This window comes from Nicotiana attenuata, unplaced genomic scaffold (genome assembly GCF_001879085.1).
Source record: "Nicotiana attenuata strain UT unplaced genomic scaffold, NIATTr2, whole genome shotgun sequence".
NCBI classification, from domain to species: Eukaryota; Viridiplantae; Streptophyta; class Magnoliopsida; order Solanales; family Solanaceae; genus Nicotiana; species Nicotiana attenuata.
The window spans coordinates 46491-55719 of record NW_017675399.1 but is presented as its reverse complement, the minus strand read 5'-3'; the positions used below and the strand labels follow the sequence as shown (position 1 = coordinate 55719).

The following is a 9229-nucleotide window of genomic DNA, read 5'->3' as shown; positions in this document are numbered from 1 at the left end:
ATCGATTATCGAATCGATAAGGATCGATAGTCAACTAACCGATACCCAATAACCGACATCTTATCGGTTCAGTTATCGGTTTAGCATATTAATAAACCAAAAACCGATATGTCGAACCGACAACATTCACGACTGAACCGAACCGAGCGATGCCCACCCCTACCTAATTAGCATTATTCTTATGCACCCTATCCCTTAAAGTCTTGAATTAGACATCCATAAGGTTGATTGGTTGGAGTAGGGTGCTTAGGTGGAAGGGCATAGGTTTGGACGGGCAGGTGAAAGACTGAGAAGTTGAAGGGATGGATAAATGTCCTTAGCCACCTAGCTACGAAGCTAGTCTGAAGTCTCTCTTTGAAATTTCTCCCTTGGCTCAGATGGAGTTTTTTCATAGAGTAGATCGCCAGATTTAACATGACACGCATTGTTACTCACGCTACGTGTCTGCCTTCTCCGCCCAAAATTAACCTCCTCCTTCCCCTTTTTTATTCCCCCTTCTCCCTTCTTCCTCATATTCCTCCCTTTCATTAATTCATCTTTCTCTGTGATACATTCCCATTTCATTCTTGAATCTTTTTTCATGGCTCCTTCCATGGAATCTCAGCAACAGGACCAGCAAATTCCACTTGAGGGTGCAATTAATGGAAATGCATCTGTCAATAATATTATTCCTGTTGCACTTTCAGATGATGAGGTTCCTCAAAAATCAAGAGTCACCGTGGTTGGCAGTGGAAACTGGGGTAGTGTTGCAGCCAAGCTCATTGCTTCTAACACAATCAATTTCAATTCTTTTCACGGTCTGTTTATTATACCCTTTTTCCGACGTCTAAAAATATCGCACATTTTACCAATTCATAATGCAAACTTTATGTTGTTTCTTTGTTTTATGTAACTCCTGAATTTATGACATAATTTAGATGAGGTAAGGATGTGGGTGTTTGAGGAAACACTGCCATCTGGTGAAAAACTCTCCGAGGTCATCAACCGAACCAATGTAATTCCCCTCTTTACTCTGTTTTAATAACGAATTTTATGTTTTCTAATGTTTGTATTCTAGAGATCAATATTTTAACCGGTTCTTTTTCTTTTTTTTTTCACAGGAGAATGTTAAATATCTCCCTGGTATAAAACTAGGTCAAAATGTTGTTGCAGACCCTGACCTCGAACATGCAGGTATTTATTACACATTCTCACTTATTGTTGTTGTAGTAGTTGTTGCAGGTGTTTTTATTTTTATTTAATTTTTCTTGCTAATTATAACTCCATTTGTTTCATTTTATACGGAAATGTTTTCTTTTGTTGTGAGTTCCAAAAAGTACAACACCTTTTTATATATGTTAAATTGTTTAATGGTGCCATTTTATATAGCACTCTTATTATAGCCACAAAATGCCATGCCATCTTTAAGATAACAAGTTCTAAAGATACCTTTGTTATGTACCAAAAGTCTATTTCTTTTTCCATGTCCAATCTCAAGCACTGGAATGGTCATTAATGATTATGGTCATTAATGCTTTTGGAATGGTTGCTGCTTTGAAAGTAATAGATGAGCTTAGAATATCATGAAAGGTAGTGTGTGGAGTTTTAGTTCTTTTTTAACAGTTTACAGTGGGGGAAATTTTGCAGTGAAGGATGCGAACATGTTAGTGTTTGTCACCCCTCATCAATTCATGGAGGGCATATGCAAGAGGCTAGTTGGGAAAATTAGGAAAGATGCTCAAGCAATTTCCCTAATTAAAGGAATGGAGGTCAAGAGGGAAGGACCATGCATGATCTCTACTCTCATCTCTGAAATTCTTGGGATCAATTGTTGTGTTCTATGTGGAGCAAACATTGCTAACGAGGTTAATATTATTGGAAACTATTGTACATGTTAGTATTTTGTCAACTTAGCATGAATATAGCTAAGATTTTCACCTACAGATTGCAGTTGAGAAGTTCAGTGAAGCAACAGTTGGATATAGGGAGAATAAAGAGATCGCAGAGAAATGGGTTCGCCTATTCAATACACCTTACTTTATGGTGTCATCTGTGAGTACAGATACTGCATTTGAAAATGTTGCTAGTTTTTATTAGCTCTTTTGACATCTAAAACCATTCTCTAATAACTTCCATTTAAACTAATGGAAATAGGTCCAAGATGTGGAAGGAGTCGAACTTTGTGGAACTCTAAAAAATGTTGTGGCTTTGGCAGCAGGTTTATATACTTGTACTTTTATTGTCATGTATCTTATCATTAGTTGATACCTTTTGGCATGTATCTTATCATTAGTTGATACCTTTCGACTAACGAAAAATTTAACTTCATGATATGCCAGGCTTTGTAGATGGCCTAGACATGGGAAATAACACTAAGGTAGCCGCTAGAAAGATATTAGATCTCTATATTTAAAGTAAATAGAGTAATCATTCCCCTTATTAACAAGTATTGTTTGTTTATAAACGACATAACAGGCTGCAATAATGAGAATTGGCTTGAGAGAGATGAAGGCTTTCTCCAAGCTATTGTTCCCTTCGGTTAAAGATAATACATTCTTTGAGAGTTGTGGGGTAGCAGATCTAATAACTACTTGTTGTAAGTATCCCTGCAGTTTTCGTTCTACTCGTGAATATCATTTTCACATGGTATCATTAATAAATAATCGTACATGATTTTATATGCAGTGGGAGGAAGAAACAGGAAATGTGCTGATGCTTTTGCAAGGAATGGAGGAAAAAGGTTTTCGCTCTTGTTAGCTTCCTCCTTAATATAGAAAGAAGACAACGTGCTAATTCTTGTTTCCACTCGACTTTCTAGGTCTTTTGATGAACTTGAAGCGGAGATGCTGCAAGGCCAAAAACTGCAGGTATTTAAGTTTGACATTGATTATCTATCAGTTGCTGAAAATGCATGCATATACATGTTCAAACACAAAAGTAGAAAGCAGGGTATATTGTCTGGGCTAAAGATTCTTCATTCTAGCTACTTAAACAAATAATTGATGTTTATCCACTGCTGCAACATTTTTTACACCTGCAAGTTGATAACTTTGCTATGTTGTTTTTAAAAATTTTTGAAGGGTGTCTCTACAGCGAAAGAGGTTTACGAGGTTCTAAGTCATCGAGGATTGTTACAATTATTCCCCCTTTTCTCTACAGTTCATGAGATCTGCAGTGGTCGTCTTGCTCCCTCCGCCATAGTTGAATATACTGAACACTCAGCCAGATTACCTTTGCTGGAAGGTTCAGCTCACTTGAACTGATATTCAAAGACATGAAGTCAATATATCTAAGATACTCCAGATTTTGGTTTTATCAGTTCTTGCTTCTTCCTTTGTTTTCCCCCTTTAAAATTAATAGTAGAATTTGAAGGTGGGTTGGTGTCCTCATAAGCCATCAGCAATATGATGCCAAGGAATCATGGGGTTTGAATTGTAATATGTTCTCCAATTGCTTCTTCAGGTTATCTCTTAGTTATGGCAATTGAGGAGATTCAGTCATCCTCACCTTTTGATCACTATTGTGCAGTTGAGTTTTCCCCCTCTTATTATCTAGTAAAAATTCCACCCAATGACAGTATGTAGTAAGAAGAAAAATAGGAAAGAGCAAATTTATAACATCACTCTTTGATTCAAGCACTGATTATTTTAGAGGATTTTTACAGACCAATGCATATCTTGAACACCATTTAAATAATAACCAACTCATTTCATTCTTTCCCACACCATCAAACTTTAAAGAAATTTTATAATTTGGTTTAAGTATCACCCCGTTCTATCAACACTCTTCCGAGATCTTTCTAATTGGTGATCAATACTTCTCCTTGATTTTTCAGTGCAATCCACACTTCGTCGAGATCTCTCCATTTGTGCAACTGAGACCCTTAGCTTCTCTAGTTTGTCTGTAATAACATTACTTGAATGATTCTTTAACTTATCAGGCCTGTCTGTACTGTGTCTTGGTTTATCTCTACGGTCCGTGCTTTTTCTTGAAGCTTCAACAACATCTGTACTCTTCCTAGGTGGCTCAAACTGGTCTGTGCTTTTCCTAGAACTGATCCTCTGTGATGGGTACCTTTCAATAGTTGCTACAAACTTCTTTAGGTGTCTGATATACTCTGGATAGAGCTCCAAGTCACAATGGTTCCCTCCTTTGATCCATAAAGGCTCATACTTCTCCTTGCATAGCTCCCAGAGCTGCTTGCCATGTGAAAAATCAACTACTTCATCTGCAGTTCCCTGCATATCAATTAAACACGGTAGAACCTTTGCAATGAGCGTCTCCCGAAAGGAAACATAAAATATGCAGTATAAAATTCATCTTCTGTTAGTCTTCCGTCTCTGATTTTTGTCTAGAACCAAACATGCATATCCAAACAACAATCATGCTGAGATTTCAGGAGGAGAAATTTAGTCATGAAAATTTTGATGCCTCAAAATCTTTTCTTTCTTTTCGAATTATAAAACACACCCTAAATTAAATCGCAAAACATATCATAATTCATGAACGAGGTGTCTGTAACAACAACAACCACCCAGTGTAATCCCACAAGTGAGGTGGCTGCCACAGATATAAAATCATTCCATGCACCATAATTGACTATCGAATGACAGGTAAATGGGCAATTCAACAACTTTTTTGCTTAGTCAAAGGTAAATGCCACACTTACATGAATGATGAGCACCGGACAATTAACCGAAGGGATCTTGTCAATATTCTGCAACACAATCAAGAAAGCACTTCATATTGTAAGGTAGAAAGGCCCCCAACCTTTCACATCCATAAATATAAATATAATCACATATTACATTGGTAAATACTACGAGCGGAAACAACAACACCAAAAAGATGAATGCTACCTTGTAAATATCAAACCAGTATGTGCGCTTGACAGCATACATGACTCGTAAACCTGAAAGAAGGGGACTGTGCAGAATGACTGCCCTTAATCGTGGCAGACGAGCTGCAAGATCCAAAGTGGGCCCACTACCAACTGATTGGCCATAAAGGATAACATCTTCCTGCTTTGTACCATAGTTTTCTTCAAGGCACTTATATGCGGCTTCAACATCTGCATAGGTATTCTGCTCGCTTGGCTGCAAATAGCAAATACAAGACATCATAAAATATCGTCAAATTCTATTATAAGCAAAAAAGCAAAGCATATTATACGATTTAAGCGAAGTTATGAAATGATGTTCAAAGCTACATACCTTACCAGTTGACTGGCCATATCCAGAATAGTCATACCTACATAAAATTAAGTGGCATTAGGAGTATCATCTGCTGCCTTTTTCCTTTTTCTTTAGCTTTTTTGGGTGGGGGCGGGTAGGGAGTTGTAAGTGGCTAATACACTAATTAGCATGTTTGACTTTATGTTAGTTTTAACACAAATTGGGTGATAGAGGAAAATAGGAGCAAATCTTTTCCAGTTTTATAATTGAGACCTTTAAAGTCAGTTGACGGCGTGAAAGCACTTCTCATGTCAAATCCCAAAACGAGCGAGAGGTTCCACACTTCTTTGATCCATCTTAGGATAGGTATGAGAACATCTAGACTTTCTGGTATCAAACATGACGCAGTTTTAGGTCAATCCAATAATACCTTTATTGGGAGTTGAAATCAGACTGATTTAAATTACCTTCGATTCCAAGATAAAAGAGTTAAAGACTTCGAGTTAGTAAATGATGTATATCTTTATTTTACCGTTGGCCTTAATGGTTACTAGCAGACTTTTCAAACTAAGACTTGTTCAGTCTACGTTAACTTGTGACTTCAGCCAAAAATTAATAGAGAACTATTCGAAGTTAACTCCATATTACTTAGATTAAAACAATCTAAGTAATATGTCTGAATTTCTTTAACAGATCCTCAGATTAGGAGGAGGCGTGATTTTAGACCTAGACCAGGACTACTAGCCGAGTAGATGTCATCACAAAGTGGACAGTAAAGATTATTGCACATATTTATGCTAATGCATATTAATAAACTCATATATACCTGCAGATTACATCACATAGAGGGTAGACAGGCTGCAGTCACAGCATCATATTTTTTTGCCTAATGCACACATAGTCTGTCTATGCAAGAATAATACCTTCATGCACACACTGACCTACTTTGTACCCTACACTGAAACGTCTTCAGAAAATTTGAATCACTCACAAGCTTGAGTTCTGGCGTCAACATCATCTCAGGACCAGCAGATTACCCTGTGCTACTGGACGTCTATATCCATTTGAAATTGGAAGTCTGAGAAATAGCTAACTGACAATCTAACATGGCTATGTATTTTATCCTACTCCTAGACTTGAGATTAGTTTTGTTAGGGCGTCAATATGACAAAGGCGCTTTGGGAACATTGAAAGAAACACAAGATCGGTGACCAACCTACAAAGCACAGCTCTAATCCAAAGTACAAAAATCCATCAAGGTTCAACTAGTAGTCTTTTTGAAGCTTAATCTGTCCAGAAAATCAAAGAAGCTCAAATTTACCAGTGACAAACTTGAATTTTGTGGTCACTAGCCTCGCAAAAGTAACGTGCCATGTTCAGAAACTTCCTTGAAGTTGGCTTTAACACTCTTTTACCATCAAACGCAAGCGTAACAGATAGTCCAAGTCGAAAAGTCAAGTGTTAATGAAGATTGAGGATTTGGGATGACACAAACCCAGTAATGTCTAACATTAGAGCTAGAAGCCAGTGGTACTTCTAGGTAAGGGATGGAAAGAGGTAAACTTAAAATGTGCGTCAACTCCCGTGCTCATCATCATAGTTATATCTCTTATTCTGTTTGAAAGTTAAAAGAAATCCCAGGAAACCATGATGAAACTAAGACAGTTGGATAACACTTTTCACAGCTGACTACTATCAGCTAAATCCTGTCGGTACGAGGGATCAAACAGAAAACTGGCCACGAGCCCACAACAGGTAACAAATCCAGCAATTCTGTATATCCTCTAAACTTGAATAACCACTCAAAACAATACCACGACAAATAACAAATCCAGCAATTCCGTATATCCTCTAAACTTGAATATCCTCTCAAAGCAATACCAATATTGGATAGTTAAGAAATAAAAGCAATCCAGTGTCAGAATCTAAACTGGTAATTCCTGTTTCCCTCTCCTCAAAGAAAGAAGTATTAGCTGCCAGACCCAAAAACTGAAAATCCGAAACTACTAGAAACTTCAGTTAGCAAACACGAAAACTAACAACTATTACTACTACACCTCAATCCTAAACCAGTTAGGATCTGCTATATAAATCTTCTATTCCACTCTGCACTTTGGACCCAACTGCATTAATAATCGCACTACGCTTAAGTTGTACTTCAGTATAGACAAGGTACTAAGGAGTGCACACTCATTGCCCATGAGTTCTATCTTGAATAGAGCGATACTAGACACAAATTATAATCGGCAAATAGGAGTATTAATTGTTAAGGAAAATATTAGGAATGAATTTGTTACTTTTTCTAAAATTACATACATGTATATATTCAAAAAGTTCTCTTTTTTTGTCAGCTGATTTCGCTCATCAAGTTCTTGTTTGATCTGCCGCGGTTAGAACATAACAATGTTCGTCTTTTTGAGGTTAATGTTCTCAATGGTGAATCGATCATTCGATATCCTTTTCCTTCTGTGACGGAATGGAAGAAAAGTTATCCTTCTCCTTCATTGTGCCTTTTTTTCACTAAGACCCACACTTATATTGAGCTTAAAGCCCCAAAAGACTTGGAGTGTTTTTTAAAGTTTTCTTTGACTACACTGTGTATAACATGGCTAAACATCTAAAACATATTCTCAGCTAATATGTATTGCCTATATTTGATCTTTTTCTACCCAATTCCATTCCAATACTAAAAAAATATTTTTTAAGCAAATTGAGAATCTAAAACTACGATTATCCCTAAACTAACATACAAGTATTTAACTTGCTAAAAACGCCCTTGCAATCACGGAACCCAATGTAAATGTAACAACAGACTAACTTTTAATCCCTAATTGGTATATCCTTTTTCTAAAAAATCAAGACTTTTTCACACAGATAAGGAGAAAGAGAAAGAGAAAGAGTAAAGTTTACCCCAAGAGATTAACGCGCAAGTGAATGCTCAATTCAACGAAAAGCTCGTACATCTGACCCAAGTCAGCAGCATTTCCATGGGAATACAGTAGAGTGGAGGTAGCCATAGGATGCCTAACGTAAACAGCAACAATTTCAGTACCTTTACGAGTGGGCAATTTAAGGACTTCAACATTTTCACGGTGAGGAAAAGGGCTAAGAAGCAAAAGACCCGTGAGATCATCTTTAACAAGCTTGTAAGAAGGTGGGTTTGGAGGAAAAAACGCCAACTTCGCCGCCATTGATGAGGTTACCCCTCCCATATTTTCTGAAACTGTGGTTACTACTGGTAAAAGATAAAGGTTGTTGATTGGGAAGATTTAATTGCTTAAAATGGAATTATTGTACTAGTGTTTAATGGTAAGTTTTGGAGGTGGGAGCAGAAGAAGTCTAGAACTGGATCGACTTTCCTTTCTCTTTATACTTCGTTTTTCCTTTTTGGGGTATTGAGAATTTCTAGAAGAAGGGACTTTACACACTGGAATTTTTACTCTGGTTGACTACATGACTAAAGCCGACAGAAAACGTGGAATATAATGTGGTTATTGGTCGGTCATGGACCCACCTCTCCTCTCTCTCTCTCCATTTTGTTTTTCATTTTAATTTTAGTTGTGTCCATTTTTTTAAAGAAAGTGAACACTAACTTGGATAATGCAAAAGATAAGAGGAGAACATAATAAGGATGAGATATTGAAATTGCAGTCTAGTGGTTAGAGGTGTCAAGTGGGCGCGTTGGGCTGATTTTGAGCCGGTCAATATGGGTTATATTAGTAATGGGCGGGTTGTATTAATAAATAGGCGGGTTAATGATCCGCCCAAAAGTAACTTTGGCTGAGATGGACTTGGTCAAGTTGGACTAAAAATTGGACCGTAGCCAAGCCGCCCAACTCTTATTAAACTTTAATTAATGTGTATTATTTTCTTATGAATTGTTTAATTATCAAATCAGGCTTTTTTTTCTTTTGTTATGGTTTTATATAACGTATCAAACGAAAAAAAAGTTATTTTTAAGATATTTTAGTAAAGTTACTCATGGATCAATTTGGACTAAAAATCAGTCCAATTTTAGATGGGCTGAAATGAGTTGGGTCAAAATGTGTTGAGTTTAACAATTGGGCAGATTAATG

At 36.9% G+C, this 9229-nt stretch overlaps 2 protein-coding genes across 2 annotated transcripts; one reads left to right on the top strand and one right to left on the bottom strand.

The window, feature by feature from the left end:
* Window positions 1-243: 243 nt before the first annotated feature.
* Window positions 244-3496, top strand: LOC109220032 (glycerol-3-phosphate dehydrogenase [NAD(+)]). The gene is made up of 11 exons (XM_019384489.1): window positions 244-797; window positions 918-994; window positions 1101-1173; window positions 1627-1844; window positions 1924-2031; window positions 2134-2197; window positions 2319-2356; window positions 2455-2575; window positions 2665-2719; window positions 2798-2846; window positions 3060-3496. Exons 1-11 carry the CDS (start codon window positions 581-583, stop codon window positions 3240-3242), a joined length of 1203 nt encoding a protein of 400 aa, XP_019240034.1. The 5' UTR covers window positions 244-580; the 3' UTR covers window positions 3243-3496.
* A 79-nt stretch (window positions 3497-3575) lies between these two features.
* On the bottom strand, window positions 3576-8599 carry LOC109220033 (protein ABHD17B-like). Its single transcript, XM_019384490.1, has 5 exons — window positions 8064-8599; window positions 5193-5229; window positions 4839-5075; window positions 4649-4696; window positions 3576-4217 (listed from the first exon to the last, which is right to left on the bottom strand). Exons 1-5 carry the CDS (start codon window positions 8363-8365, stop codon window positions 3744-3746), a joined length of 1098 nt encoding a protein of 365 aa, XP_019240035.1. The 5' UTR covers window positions 8366-8599; the 3' UTR covers window positions 3576-3743.
* Between the last annotated feature and the right edge of the window lie 630 nt (window positions 8600-9229).

Bases quoted from the DNA above. Each gene is read 5' to 3' on its own strand.
- LOC109220033 (XM_019384490.1), bottom strand. From the start codon at position 8,365: ATGGGAGGGGTAACCTCATCAATGGCGGCGAAGTTGGCGTTTTTTCCT. The intron at 5,076-5,192 runs GTATGTAGCTTT...TGCTATTTGCAG, and splicing joins ATGGCCAGTCAACTGGTAAG to CCAAGCGAGCAGAATACCTA. The intron at 4,697-4,838 runs GTAGCATTCATC...ATTGTGTTGCAG, and splicing joins ACTGGTTTGATATTTACAAG to AATATTGACAAGATCCCTTC.
- LOC109220032 (XM_019384489.1), top strand. From the start codon at position 581: ATGGCTCCTTCCATGGAATCTCAGCAACAGGACCAGCAAATTCCACTT. The intron at 2,032-2,133 runs GTGAGTACAGAT...TAATGGAAATAG, and splicing joins CTTACTTTATGGTGTCATCT to GTCCAAGATGTGGAAGGAGT. The intron at 2,357-2,454 runs GTAGCCGCTAGA...ACGACATAACAG, and splicing joins ACATGGGAAATAACACTAAG to GCTGCAATAATGAGAATTGG.